Raw genomic sequence first — 15037 nt, forward strand, 5'->3', positions numbered from 1 at the left:
GTGGCAGTGAAAGCACCAAGTCCTAACCACTGGACTGCCAGGGAACTCCCTACTAATCAACTTCTTTGACTCCCAAGACTTACAACTGCTGGGGTAGTCAACAGGTTGACATTTATTCAACAACCGTATTACTGTACTAGTGACTTTTTCTGGAAAAGCAAATCGTAGTGAAGGTCTTAAAGTTCCTTTTTCTTATCCAAATGAAGAAACTGCAGGGATGAAGGTGTTCTGCTTCTCTAAAGGCAAAGTTGTCAGACTTCAAGTTCCAAATACTCCGCCAATTCAATAACTAGAGATGACTACTGATGATTATTTTTAATAGGTGATTTTCAAAGATGTGAACGTTTTATATGATCCATGGAGATTTAAGTCTCTGAAGGAGAAAAAAATACATGCCTCTATGCTAAAATTTCATCACGAGGCAAACTTGGATCATCACTAAACTGACTCCTAAACCTCTCTCCTTATACTACTAGAAGGTTTGCGTGCGTTTGTTTTGTTTTGCTTTTTTAAGTTTGGGGCTGTAAGGTGATACTTATATTTTATAATAATGTCTCTTCAGTTGATTAGAGCCACTGACATAGTCCCTTGCTTGACCAGGATGTTTGGCACTGGTGAGCTTGGTTCGTGGAAGGTGCCTTTGACCTGGAGTTGGAATCTCAGCCCAGACCACTGCTGTGACCAGGAAGTAAGCACTGAATCACTCAGCTTCTCTTGCACAAATGGGGATTACGATTGCTGCTTTTGACACGGCCGTAGACTAAATGGGATTCGGTATCTAAGCACAAATCCAGGCACATAATATTAATTTAACGATTTAATACACTTGTTTCCTCATCCATTTCTCCAAACATTCCAACTAATCCTAAACCTCCAAATGGGCCAGGATTCAGCAAAATGAAGAAGTGGCCTGCCTGGGACATGGGGGTGGGGGTGGCGGGACCGCCAACCCGTGTCGTTGTCTAGGGGTGGCTCGGCCCCCCACACCAAGACCCGCGGCCAGAAAGCTCCTCGCGTTCCAGGAACCCGGATGCAGGGCGTCGCCAAGGGTATCTTGCCCAGACTTCGCCCTCTGTGGAGAGGGGAGGGGCGGGAGCCGAGTGAGGGCAACGCAGTACACCGGTTGGAATCATCGCGACTCGGGCCACGGCGGCGGACGCAGGCCCACCTGCCCGAGGGAGGGGGGAGCACGGGCAAAACGGCCGAGCCCCACGCCTCGGAGTGGGCAACTCCCAGCAAGGGCGCGCCGGACGCTTCAAGGCGGTTTCCAGACCTTCAGAAGCGGAAGCGGGTCCCGGGAATGCGCCCCGGCGCGAGTGGGCGGGGCCGCCCTCCCGGAAGTGCCTGCGGCCTCGGGCTGGCGCGCGGCGCGGCGCGGCGCGGCGGCATGCACAGTTCCCCAGTGTGGTACGGCTGCGGCTGTCGGGGCCGAGCCCATTCGGTTTTGCTAGCCTCTCTGAGAGGGCGGGAGCCTTTTAGGGCAGCGATCCCGCGGTGGAAAGGGAGGAGGAGTCGTAGGGGACCCTGGCCCTTGCCCCAGCTAGAGAGGGAAGAGAGTTTGGCTGGCCTGCGGGCGAAAGCGTCGGTTCCCTTTCCACAGGGGACGGGCGGATGGACGGGCTTCTGACTCCCAGGGAGTCCGCAGAATTCATTGCGGAGAACAGTCGAGATGTGTTCATTGACGGCGGAGGCGTGCGGAGAGTGGCCGAGCTTCTGCTGGCCAAGGCCGCGGGGCCCGAGCTGCACGTGGGGGCCTGGAAGGCCCTTCACGAGCTGAATCCCAAGGCGGCCGACGAGGCCGCTGTTAACTGGGTGTTTGTGACAGACACGCTCAACTTCTCCTTCTGGTCGGAGAGTGACGAGCACAAATGTCTGGTGGGGTACGGGGGGAAGACGTACAGTGGGTACTGGTCCCTGTGCGCCGCGGTCAACAGAGCCCTGGATGAAGGTTGGTGCCCCTTCTCCCGTTCAGACCCAGCAGCTTTGAGGTTTCAGTTTAGTGGGAGGGTCCCACAGAGCGGGTTGGGAGATGGAATAATGTGTTGATAAGGCGAAACTGAAGTTCTTCACTGCCGGTACTTCTGCTTAAAAGTATGAGAAGAGGCTGGCATGAAATCTTTATTCAGTGGGAAATGATTCTAATATTTATCATTGTCACAGCTAAGTCAAAGTCAGTTTTCTAAAGAATGCCACTTTGATGGCATCTGAGGAACAAGGGAGAAATTATAACACATTTTACACAGTCAAAATACATCTGATGTAATATTACAATTGTTAGAAGTGGATGAATAAATACAAGCAAATAGAGAATGAGGGATCTGCTTCTGATTTTTAATTACTCATCCACTTTTACTGCATTCCTGTAACAATTATGCATTCCTTTAACAATTATGTGGTTTCATTTTAATTGTGTTGCAATAGCAAGGGCCTAATGAATATAAATGTATGACATTGTTCCAATGCCTTTTCTTTTCTCCCCAAGGGATACCAATAACTAGTGCTTCGTACTATGCCACAGTTACCCTGGATGAGGTTCAGCATATACTCCGTTCTGACACAGACGTCCCCATGCCTTTGATAGAAGAGAGGCATCGGATTCTCAATGAAACCGGGAAAATTCTGCTTGAGAAATTTGAAGGCTCTTTTCTTAATTGTGTCCGAAAAAGTGATAAAAGTGCTCAGAAGTTATTGCACCTGGTAGTTGAAAGCTTTCCTTCTTATAGAGATGAGACTCAGTTTGAGGTGAGTTGCTTCTGCTGGCCATTTTATTTTTTTTATTTTTATTTTTTAAAATATACTTATTTATTTTTTGGCTGCATTGGGTCTTCTTTGCAGTGCGCGGGCTTCTCATTGCAGTGGCTTCTCTTGTTGCGGAGCACGGGCTCTAGGTGCGCGGGCTTCAGTAGTTGTGGCTCACGGGCTCTAGAGCGCAGGCTCAGTAGTTGTGGCGCACGGGCTTAGTTACTCCGCGGCATGTGGGATCTTCCCGGACCAGGGCTCGAACCCATGTCCCCTGCATTGGCAGGCGGATTCTTAACCGCTGTGCCACTAGGGAAGCCCCTGTTGGCCATTTTAGGGTTATTTAATTATCTTCTCATAGTTAACTCTTTTACTTCCAGAATTCCTTTTGAGAATAAAAATTTTAATTTTGGAATTTTTTTCCATGTGGAACAAAGGAACAATAACAAAATTATTAAGTAGTGTGTCAAAGATGTTACTTTTCTTAATGTTTTCTAATCAGTGTATTCTCTTTATTCTTCTGTCCTTTAAAATGTTTCAAACCTGAATTAACACTAGACCTTCAACATGATGTTGTCACTTAGGGATAGTGAGGTCCTTTTAGTACTTCAAAAAATTTACTTCATTGGATGAAAATCAGGATGTATACTAAATTCTCTCTAATAAAAAATATTTCTTGCAGAGTTCTAATGTATATATACTATGTGTTTTCTTTTTCATACACAGGGTACTTTAACAGTATTACTTTATGGTACAAAAAAGTTTAAATAGGTGTTCTTTTAAAAGGGTGAACATTTTGTGTACTCTCCCAGTGTACACCTGGATTTTGCTTTTGTATAATTCTTTTAGAATTTGTTATCACTTTACTTTAACTGTGACATAGAATTGAAAGCAACTTCAGGGGGATCATATAATGTAAATCTATTGACTAAGTTAATGAATACTTGTGTCAACTTAAAATTTTGAAGCTACCCTTTTGTAATCACAATTCAACAACTAAAATTACCAGTAATATTGTTCAAATCGTTCTTTATGATTTACAAGATGTTTGCACAGACACTCTCATTTGATCCACAGAACAACTCTGTGGGGCCTAGGGACAAGGAACATTACAGTCCTGTTTGCAGACCAAGGACCAAAGTCTGAAAAAAAGAAAGGTTAACTAGTGTATCTTAGGTCATTTAGTCAAGAAATAGCTAGCTTTTCAATTCTGCTGTAAAGTGAGAGATGCCTGATTATGTATGTTAAGATTCTTTTAATTGCAACTGACAGACACAAAACAAGAAAAAACTTAAGCAAAAAGAATTTGGGGATAGCTACTGGGCATAAACATCCAGGATCAGGGACTCAATGCCATCAGGATTCAGTCTCTCTTCTTTGTTTCTCTTGATTCCATTTTTCCCTTACTGCAGACCAGCTTTCTCCATGAAGTGGAAAAGGTCCATGAATTTTGCATTTTATCACTTCAGCCATCAGGGAGAGAGGGAGAAACTTCCTCTTGGTTCTAAAACTCCTGGACGAGGACTGAATGGACCGGACAGAGGCAGTTGTTAGAAAAGAGGCCCTAGACCACTGTTGAACTTTATTATCTTCTGAGGAACCATTTTACTAATGCAGAGGGTACTTTGAGATTTATCTTTGTCTTCAAAGTATGTCATTTCAACCTTGTTTTTCAGGAAATTTGGATCAAGTTCCTTGGTCCATCATTCCGACCATTTATAAATGTATTAAACAGTGTATAAAATAAATCAAACTGCCATTAATGGGGCTAAGACTCTGTGTATTCCAGAATTGACATGGTTGCTGTAGAAGAAGGGCTGAGATTAAATCTAACATGACTTCAGGATGGAATGAATTCAGGACACCATGTAGTTTATTTACTTTCAAGTTGTCCTGAATTTTTGTTTTTGTGAAAGAAAGGAGTGATTTTTTTTGTAGATTATGATATTGATTTAGTAAGCATTTGTTGAATTTCTCTTTTATTTACAGCATAGTGCTTTCTTTTGATTTGTTATGTATGCTGAAAAGTTCAGTTAAAAACTGTAGCAGGCTATAGATTAATTTTAAGGCTGATACATTTTAAATGAAAATTAGTACCTGAACCATTTCCCATCAGTATTTATTTCTAAAATACATTCTTACAGAAATATCCCCAAAATGTAACAAAAATCAAAGCTAAACCTTTTAGCACTTTCCTAAAGGAGTATTATATTTTTTCATGTATTTTTTCATAAGATTATCGTTATTGTTACTCAGAAGCACTATATTTCTGAAAGCCATATGATTCCTAACATAACACTGAGCATGTAGTGGGTGCTCACTTAACCCTTTGATTAGTTAATTTACAGTTACCTTTGCATATTCGTTTAAAAGATATATAAATAGTTAAAGCACTTTGCTCAATGAATTCCAAGTCTAAAGGAGTTCTAATTAAGTTTGGGCGCTGCTTCTGAATTCAGAAAGTGCTAAAATCAAATGTCTTTTAATCCGTATTTTTAAATTTTCTAATTGCAAAAGTAAAACAAATTAATACAGAATTTGGAAGGTACAGAGGAGCAGTCTTTATTCTCCTTTATACAGAGGAGCCAAGAGGTAACCACTGTTCACAATTTGGTCTTTTTCTCTGTGTGTGTGAATGTGTATACATATGAGCGGGGGAGAGTTATGCTATACAAACTGTTTTAAAATTTAACATATTATGAGCATCTATGTCAATAAAAATTCTTTCACAGCACACTTTTTTTTCCATACTACTATTTTTAATGACTTCACAGTATTCCACCGTATGGATGTACATTACCATAATTATTTGCCCAAACTATTTTACCACAATAATTGTGATACACAGTTTTAGTTTTTAAATTGAATTTTGTATCTTATTGGTTTCAGTATTATATAATAATAAGCAATACTGACAACAGTTCACCCATAATATTTTCTTAGGATGGATTCCTAGTAATGGGATTACTGAGTCAGAACATGACCAGGATTTTCAGGTTTGTGATACATAAAAATGGTAACTCTTCTCCAGAAAGATGATCAACCACAGCATATTGGAATGCCCTCTTCCCTGCTCCTTCGTAATATGGTCATGGTACTGGTTGCTGTATTTTTTAATCTTAAGCAAGTTACATAAAAACAGTTACAATTGTTTATTTAGTTACTGCGATTATCATTCATTTTTAGACATGAACAAATTAATGAAATTAGAAAATTTGTCTAAATGAGACAGTTTTAGATCAGTGATTTCCCAATCTGGCTGTGCCCCAGAATCAGTTAGGAAGCTTCAGAATTCAGATACATTTCCAAAGCACCATCCTCAAATATTCTGATCTATGGGTAAAAGAACTATTTTTTTTAAGCTCTTCAAGTGACTCTGATTTAGACTATTCAGTAGCTATATAAAAGTCCTAATTAATAGATTGTCTTCCTTTATGCTGATGTACTGATAAATATACATGAAAAGCATGAGCTTTTCTGATATTTTAATTGATAACATTTTATGTTACTCTTAAGCATTTGTAATTTTTGACCTTTCTAATTTGTTCATAATAAGTTTGTTGCAGAAAATCAACTCATGGTTATAGAGTTTTACACTGGTAATTACTTTATAAAGGTACTATTTTGAAAATATTTTATTCACAAAGCAATATTATGGAACATATAGGGTAATTGTTATTTGGGGGTTTACTGGTATTTTCAGTGATATCAGTTAATATTTTAGAGATGTAGAATTTTATTACTAAAATTACTTCATTACTAAAAACCATATCAGATTGTTAAGAAAATGTTTTATAGGTGATTTGAGTTTATTTTTAGATTCCTTGCTTGAATTTGTTTTTGTTTTCATTTTAGGGTATTATAATCTAATCTTTGTGATACTAGTTGGCTACCATGGAAACAGTGCTCATGATGTGACAATTTGTGTTTTGTTAGATGCTAGCACTGATTTTGTTATATAAGTCTGGTTCCTAGATTTTTCCAGTTTGCCCCATGAATCTTGTTAAAAATAGGAGACAGTAGCTTCTATCATAGTAAATATTATGATGTAATAATTTTGTTTGAAACAGTTTTATTTTGCAAATTAAGTTTTATGCCTTGCTGTTTAATAAAGTAGACTTGAATTAGAAACCTAGTTACCATATATAAGTCCAGTGTATATAGAGCAACAGCTTCCAGGTTGTCATATTTTGATAGGTTTGAGAATATAGGTTATTAGCAAATGATATAGGGATATTTCTTAGTGGTGATTTGTTCCCCCAGCACTCAGTGTAATTTACAGTCTTTATGTCAAAAAATGAGAGTATGTGTTTGCCCTAGAGAACAAGATACCCGCTTTTTTAGTGGTGGCCTTAGAAAATTTAGTTTAAAAAAAAAGGAAATGAAATTTAGTTTATTTAGTAAAAGTAAGTCTGGATTGATTGTAAGAGGTATACCTTAAGTTTAAGCAATATTAGATTATTTCTCATTAGGACAGTGTAGCATTGGAGTTTTTTTTAGTAAGTAAAGGAATCTATATTATCATCTTAAATAATTTTTATATGGAGTCTTTCCTTGAAGAATTTAATTTCATTTTTTATTTACTTCTTTATGTCATTTACTTATTAAAACATTCTCCAAGGTGGTCAGAATATATTTTGGGAGCCAGTGATACTGATTATTCACATTTAGCAGACTAGCAGTTATAAAAGATGATTTGAGGTTATTAGCATTGGTGTTAGGACTAGGAGTAGACTGTAATTATCTATGTTTTTCCATAGTGAAAGCTAATGAGCATTTGTAGTTTTATAGAGAGTTTTTAAAAATATATTATTTATTTATTTGACTGCACCAGGGTCTTAGTTGCGGCATGTGGGATCTAGTTCCTTGACCAGGGATTGAACCCAGGCCTCCTGCATTGGGAGCGTGGAGTCTTAACCATTGGACCACCAGGGACGTCCCTATAGAGAATTTTTGAGTTAAATTATGACCCATTATCTTATAATGCCTGGTTAAATTTGTTTCTTCCATGTATAAATATAATTGGTAGCTAATTTTGTTATATGGACTTACATATTAACTTGGACCATTTCCAAAAAGGGTAGACTTGATAAATTATAGCTGTTAATCGGTTTTGTCTTTATCTCTGAAATAAGTTAATCATTTTATCTGAAAGGAAACATTAAAAAATGGATGTTGTAATTCTCTTCAGAGGTGAATTTAGGAATGATTATTTTCTTCTTTATACTCTTCCATATTTTATACAATTAATGTGAATTATGTTGCAATCAGAAAAACATATATTTTTTAACTTAAGAAACTTTCTAAAGAAATGCTATCTAGCCCTTAACAATAGCAAGCAGGTGGATTATAGTGACACAGAAATATGTATATGAAGTAATGCTATTGAAAAAGAACACTAAATAGTGCCATGATTACATAAATTGTATTTTATGTGCTTTGAAAAATATAGGAAGTAAATTTGGAGTGATAGAGATAACTTAGTATTTATTAGACTCCTTCTTTTTTTCTGTAAAAGGTCTATAAATTCTTACCAAAGAGTAAGATTATTCTACCCTTGAAAAATGTTTTCTATGTGTGCCTTTTTTTTAATAGCATACATAAAGCTTTCACATACCCAGGTAACATTTATATTCTCCTCATTCATCAGGGGAAAAGAATTTCTTTTTACAAACGGGCCCAAATCCTTGTGGCAGATACGTGGAGTGTATTAGAGGGAAAAGGAGACGGCTGCTTTAAGGACATCTCCAGAATCACCATGTTTGCTGACTATAGATTACCTCAGGTTCTTGTTTACCTGGGAGCCCTGAAATACTCTGACGAACTACTGGAGAAGCTCCTCAAAGGTTTGCCAGCTTAATTAAGACATTCTTTGTTATACTATGAATTGTTGTTGGGTCTTTGTCTAGTTTCTTTCGCAAAAGGTCTTCTTTCCTTAAAAAACAAAACACTATTATTGTTAAAAGCACATGTAAAGAAGAATGCAGGGGCAATTAAATTACAAAGAAAATTGCTTTTTGTTGTTTACAGTATGGAATATAGATATTGTTGGAAATCACACTATTTGGACATCATCATTTCAGAGTCTTATAATAAAATGAAACCTAAATTTATGTCACGCGAAGGTGTGCAACACTAAGACAGTTCAGGTTTGTATTTAAAGAGTGTTAAGCTGAAGAGCACACTACACTGTGAAATAAAAGGTGGGCTAAGGGCTTCCCTGGTGGTGCAGTGGTTGAGAGTCTGCTAGCCGATGGAGGGGACATGGGTTCGTGCCCCGGTCTGGGAAGATCCCACATGCCGCTGAGTGGCTGGGCCCGTGAGCCATGGCCGCTGAGCCTGCGCGTCTGGAGCCTGTTCTCCGCAACAGGAGAGGCCACAACAGTGAGAGGCCCACGTACCGCAAAAAAAAAAAAAAAAAAGGTGGGCTGAGAGATAGGTAATATGTACTGGATTTTGCATTAGGAGGCTCCAAGGTCTGTCACTGGCTTATCTTGCACAAGTCACTCACTTTCCTAGGCTTATTTATTTGCCATTATTGGGTTTGATTATTGATTCTCAAAAGTGGGAGCCTTATTATAATATGTAAGTATAGATAATTGTGTTTGTATGAAAAGTAGCTTTTTGTTTTTTAAACATTTCTTTGTATAAGGAAAATAATCATATTGTACAATTTTCATGTTAATTTCTCTTTTAGGTACAGTATTTTCAGCTACTTTTTTCTTTATTTTTAAAAGAAGTAGTTGTTATGATTGAATAATTTTCTCTTGTGAAATAGATTTCAATCACCCAAAATAAGAATAGCACAGGATATAAACGTACCATTATTCCTATGATTGCTTCTGCCAGGTTTTTATGCAGCCTTGGGCAATCCGTTTTGCCCATTTTCTCATTTGAAAGATAACAAGCTATTTTATGTCACAGTGCTCGTGTCTGGGGTCATTAATTGTTGGATACCTCTAAAAGGGACAACATTTAGCAGTCAGGGCTTCTACATACAGCCATATTCAGCTGATCTTTTTTTGGCCAACGTATAGAATGTTCATTCCTATCTCTAAACATACTCTTGCTTGGTTTCCCTCACCCAAATTTTCTTTTTTTCAATTCAAATCCTACACATCCACAAAGGCTTAGTTCAAATGTTACCTCTTCCACATAGCTTTTCCTAACTCTCCATGCTTTGTCCGTCTCCTTCTCCTAAGTTTTTAGAGCACCCAGTTGTCTCTGCTACTGTGAGAAAAACTCTGGTGAGAAGGGATCACCCAGCATAGTTGTACAGAGTTGTCTGAATTTTCTTCTACCACCCATTTCACCTCCAGAGGCTCTTTTCCAGATGTCCAGCTGCAGCTGTTACTGCCTCTTATTACATCCAGCTTCAAATTATCCTTCACCAGTTTGTCAATAGGGGGAGCAAATTCCCTTGCCTCTTAGTTTATTTAAGCAAAGTTGGAATTTTTTTTTCCCAAAAAAGTACTTTACTAGCAAACTAGAGGAGAAATATTGATAGAACCTATAAATCTAAAGGAGCAAACATAAGTCTAGGACACTGATTAAAAAAAATTTTTTTTAATATTTATTTATTTGGCTGCACCGGTTCTTAGTTGCGGCATGTGGGCTCTTTTAGTTGCAGCATGCGAGCTCTAGTTGCAGCGTGCGGAATCTAGTTCCCTGACCAGGGATTGAACCCGGGCCCCCTGAATTGGGAGCATGGAGTCTTAACCACTGCACCACCAGGGAAGTCCCTAAAAATTATCTTAAGTGAAATCTAGAACCAGGTGGCTTGATTAGATGAGATAGAAACTTCCTTAATTGATATCCGGTGATACTTTTTCCAAACTTGAGGATATGCTACACGTATAATTCTTTTCTTCTCTTCTCTTCTGGGTAGGGCAGCCCTTGGAAGACCTACTTAGATTTCTGTTCATTTACCTACCTAGATTTCTGTTCATTTTCTCTTTAGCCCATCTCTTCGCCAAAGGTATATTTTTTAGCTAGCTATAAAGACTGACCATGCAGTTTGGCTAAATTAGATTCTTCATTGGGATTCTAAGGCTGACTTTTAGGCCTAATATGTTGGCCAAGTTACCTTCCCTGACTCTAATCTACGTCAGTCCTCTCAAATGGTTTCATTCTTTTTCTGTTTCAAAGTCCATGTCCTATTCCATAGTATAAGTTGCTGTATTAGTTACTTTGTTAGTTTCCTTATGGCTGACATAACAAATTATCACAAACTTGATGGCTTAAAACAACAGAAATATATTCTCTCATGTCTCTGGAGGCTAGAAGTCTGAAATCAAGGTGATTGCAGGGCCATGCTTGCTCCCTCTGAAGGGTGTTGGGAAGAATCCTTCTTTGCCTCTTCCTAGCTTCTGTTGGCTGCCAGCAGTCCTTGGCATTCCTTAGCTTTGTAGCTGCATCACTCCAACCATGGCTTTCTTCCCTGTGTGTCTCCTCTGTCTCTTTGTATCCTCTCCTTTTTTTTATGAGGACAGCAGTCATGGCATTGAAGGCCCATTCTAACACAGTTATGACCTCATCTTAACTTGATTACATCTGTAGAGGCTCTTTATGAGTAAGGCCACATCCACAGGTACCAGGAGTTAGGACTCGAATGTATTTTGGGGGAGGAGTGGTGGGGGGAACACAGTTCAACTCTACAGTTATTTGTTACTGTGTAACAAATTATGCTCATATTTAATGACTTAAAGTAACAAACATTATCTCAGTTTCTGTGGATCAGGAATTTGGGTGCTGCTTAACTGAGTGCATCTGGCTCAAGGTTGCAGTCAAGCTGTTAGCTGGGGCAGTGGTCTTATCTAATGGCTCCACTTGGGTGGTGGTATCTACCTCCAAATTCACTGTCATGGTTGATTTGGCAAATCTGGCAAGTTGATAGTCAAGTTTGAAGGAATTGATTAGCAAGAGAACTGAAGAATGGATTTGTATGCTGGCACCTGGGGCAAAGTAAGGAAATGGAGGGACACAGCCAGTGTCTGTTCTTCCACCTGCCCCAGGGATCAGGGAGAGATGGATGGAGGGGACACTATTTAAGATCCTAGGTGACAGAGTGGAACTCAATGGGGCTAGGGTATTTTCCCTAGGTCTCAGTGGATCACAGGGCCACTTAGGTACTGTGAAGCTCTGTGCAAGGGTACAGATTGGTGGCCAGAGGCCAAATATAGCTTGCAGATGTGTTTTGTTTGGCTTGAACAGTGTTTTAAGCGATTTTTAATTAGTTATCAGCACTTGACAAGTAGGAGATTTCACATGAAAGTCAACTTTCTGGCTTCTGTTGTAAGAGTAGAGAAATATAGGAACATTGGGTTTACCTTTACATGGGGCAGCACATGCTCTCTAGCTCACCACAGTTTGCATCTGGCAGCTGCATCCACTCTTACTCTATCTGGCTTATCTTTATAGGCAGTTGAGTTGATGAGCCCAACTCTAGTCTCCCTGGCAAAGCACTGCCAGTGCCCACCCTGCAGGATCAGATATACCCTGGAGATGGGCACTGAATATACTGCAGGTCCTATAGGAGCTCGCGGCTCCATATTCAGGCAGAGCTGACTAAAGCATCCTGAATCCAGGATGTGAGGGCAATCTGGCTATGACATCTGTCACCCCATTGATGGCCAGGGTTGATTCGGCTGATCTGGCTGGCTAGGCGGGTGTCCCCTTCCTCCTTCACCGCTCCATGTGCGTCCCTCCCGAAGCTGCGCGCTCGGTGGAAGAGGACGACTTTCCCCGATAGAGGAGGACCGTTCTTCGGTCGAGGGTATACAAGTAGCTGCGCTCCCCTGCTAGAACCTCCAAACAAGCTCTCAAGGATCCTAAATCTGAAGAATGATGATGGTTTTCCTTGCGCAAGCTAAGAACTTTGATTTCCTAGGTTTTCCTTGATGTACCTGGCATGTCCCCAAGACAGTGTTAAGTGGGGAAGGGAGATACTGTTTATTTGGCCCCCTAGGAGTCCTCCAGATTTTGCAATAATGTTTTTATTTTTCCTGACATTAAACCCAAATTTTAAACCCTCTCTAAAAGTAATTTAATAATCTTGCTGTCATATTTTAAAATATATGGTTAGGGACTTCCCTGGTGGCGCAGTGGTTAAGAATCCGCCTGCCAATGCAGGGGACATGGGTTCAAGCCCTGGTCCGGGAAGATCCCACATGCCACGGAGCAACTAAGCCTGTGCGCCACAACTACTGAGCCTGCACTCTAGAGCCCACGAGCTACAACTACTGAGCCTGCGTGCCACAACTACTGCAGCCCGCGTGCCTAGAGCCTGTGCTCCGCAACAAAGAGAAGCCACCGCAACGAGAAGCCCACGCACCACAACAAAGAGTAGCCCCCGCTCGCCGCAACTGGAGAAAGCCTGCACACAGCAACAAAGACCCAGCATAGCCAAAAAAAAAAAAAAAAAAAAGTATGGTTACCTCATACTCATTTAGCAAATATTTATTGGGGAGCTAGTATATGCAAGGTACTAGGTTAGGTCCTAGGAATATTGAGACAACTAAGCCAGACATGGTCCTTGTCCTTGTGGAACTTAACTTGCAATTTTGAATTAATGCCTGAGTTTAGAAATGGTTTAAATTACCAAAAATAAATCTGAGATTTACAATTTTAAAACCAGTACCATTTAAATACTGTGTTTTGTCCTATAGTAAAGTTTTGAGTAGATTTCATTTCATTGACTATTAGTGCTTCTTGCTCTTTTTTCCCTTGCAGGAGAAGTGCTTTCGTATGGGAATAGCCAAGAGGTGGAAATCAGAGGGTGTTCTCTTTGGTGTGTTGAGCTGATCCGGGATTGTCTTCTGGAGCTTACTGAAAAGAAGGGTGAAAAAACTAGTGGAGAGATCAATTCCATTCTTCTGGATTATTTCTTATGGGACTATGCCCGTGATCACAGGGAAGATATGAAAGGAATTCCATTTCATCGCACACGTTGCATATATTATTGACCCACAGTGTAAACTGATCCTAAGAAAACTTACATTTTTTTTTTTTTTTTTGCGGTACGCGGGCCTCTCACTGCTGTGGCCTCTCCCGTTGCGGAGCACAGCCTCCGGACGCGCAGGCTCAGCGGCCATGGCTCACGGGCCCAGCCGCTCCGCGGCATGTGGGATCTTCCCGGACCGAGGCACGAACCTGTGTCCCCTGCATCGGCAGGCGGACTCCCAACCACTGCGCCACCAGGGAAGCCCAAAAAACTTGCATTTTTATATCACATAATTATTTGTATAATTTTGCTTTGTTATTAGAGGAGGTGGTAGAGGTTACAGCAACAAGAAAATTGATTACCCAGGCTCTCTTAAAATATTTTTCCTGACATATCACTCTGTATTGCCAACTTTTTCCTTTGTTTGCTTGTTTAGTTTTGACTATATTTTCCTCTTCTATGGATACATGACAGAAATAGTAAAGGAAATTTAATGCTTTCTTTAAATCTCAGATTTCTTAAAATTCATCATGCCTTATAATGTGATTGATCTTTGGTAATAGTATTTCATCCATTCAATTGGTATCTTTTTTCAAGGTGTCATAATTTTCTGTATACCTTAATCATTTGATATGAGAGAGAAAGTAGGGTCTTTGCTGTATGAATGCTGCTGCTCTTGTAGGAATCAATCTTGACAGATTTTTTAAAACTTCTTATTGATAAACATAATGATTTTCAATTTAGGATATCTGTCCAGTTTTTTTTTTCCTTCGGAGTAACTACATTAGAATTTATTGAATAAAGATTTTTTAAACTTCTTTTAAATCTGGAATGAATTATTTCATTAAAATAGAATTTATCACACATACTTTTAAAAGGTTTACAGTGAATTTGACTATTTACTTTATGTTGCAGGACTCTCATTACCTGCCAAGCAAGCACTCGTCTCCCACCTTCATCCCCACCTCCCTTCTGACGTAATCTTGATTTTTGTTACCTACCTTATCACCTCACTGTGACTTTGTGTGAATCAGAAAAAGCCGTCCTTTCTCCAAGCACTTCACTGCCATCTGCTGGAAACTTGTCATAATAGCTTTACAAATGACAATGAGTGGGAATGTGAGTGGGCCCCCCTGGAGTCCAGTACTGCACAACTTGCCCCACCAGAAGTAGTGGTCCTGTATCTGTCTCTCCTCTATGTGACTAAGGGGAAGGTGATCTTGTCCCCAGTTCTGGAGATAGACCCTAGGTAATATGAATGGTGTATTATTCATGATAATCCTATTCTCTGCCTGTGATTGTTCTAGTAATAGATATATAATCTAGTTCTGGCCAGTGACACTGGAGGGCAAGTCT

The 15037-nt window shown here is 39.8% G+C and overlaps 1 protein-coding gene across 2 annotated transcripts; it reads left to right on the forward strand.

Annotated features, from left to right (window-relative positions):
* Window positions 1-1337: 1337 nt before the first annotated feature.
* Window positions 1338-14499, forward strand: QNG1 (Q-nucleotide N-glycosylase 1). Of its 2 annotated transcripts, none has more exons than XM_081237437.1 (4): window positions 1338-1407; window positions 2483-2742; window positions 8390-8585; window positions 13471-14499. In XM_081237437.1, exons 2-4 carry the CDS (start codon window positions 2569-2571, stop codon window positions 13701-13703), a joined length of 603 nt encoding a protein of 200 aa, XP_081093563.1. In that variant the 5' UTR covers window positions 1338-1407; window positions 2483-2568; the 3' UTR covers window positions 13704-14499. The 2 variants fall into 2 exon arrangements, with proteins under 2 accessions (XP_081093563.1, XP_081093562.1); XM_081237436.1 differs by lacking the exon at window positions 1338-1407 and adding an exon at window positions 1414-1948.
* The last annotated feature ends 538 nt before the right edge of the window (window positions 14500-15037 follow it).

This window comes from Mesoplodon bidens, assembly GCF_964165515.1.
Source record: "Mesoplodon bidens genome assembly, chromosome: 6".
NCBI lineage: Eukaryota > Metazoa > Chordata > Mammalia > Artiodactyla > Ziphiidae > Mesoplodon > Mesoplodon bidens.

What these genes read in the sequence shown, in the direction of transcription:
- QNG1 (XM_081237436.1), top strand. Translation starts at nt 1,612, where the DNA reads ATGGACGGGCTTCTGACTCCCAGGGAGTCCGCAGAATTCATTGCGGAG. An exon ending in GAGATGAGACTCAGTTTGAG is followed by an intron (nt 2,743 to 8,389) that starts GTGAGTTGCTTC and finishes CTCATTCATCAG; the next exon opens with GGGAAAAGAATTTCTTTTTA. An exon ending in ACTGGAGAAGCTCCTCAAAG is followed by an intron (nt 8,586 to 13,470) that starts GTTTGCCAGCTT and finishes TTTCCCTTGCAG; the next exon opens with GAGAAGTGCTTTCGTATGGG.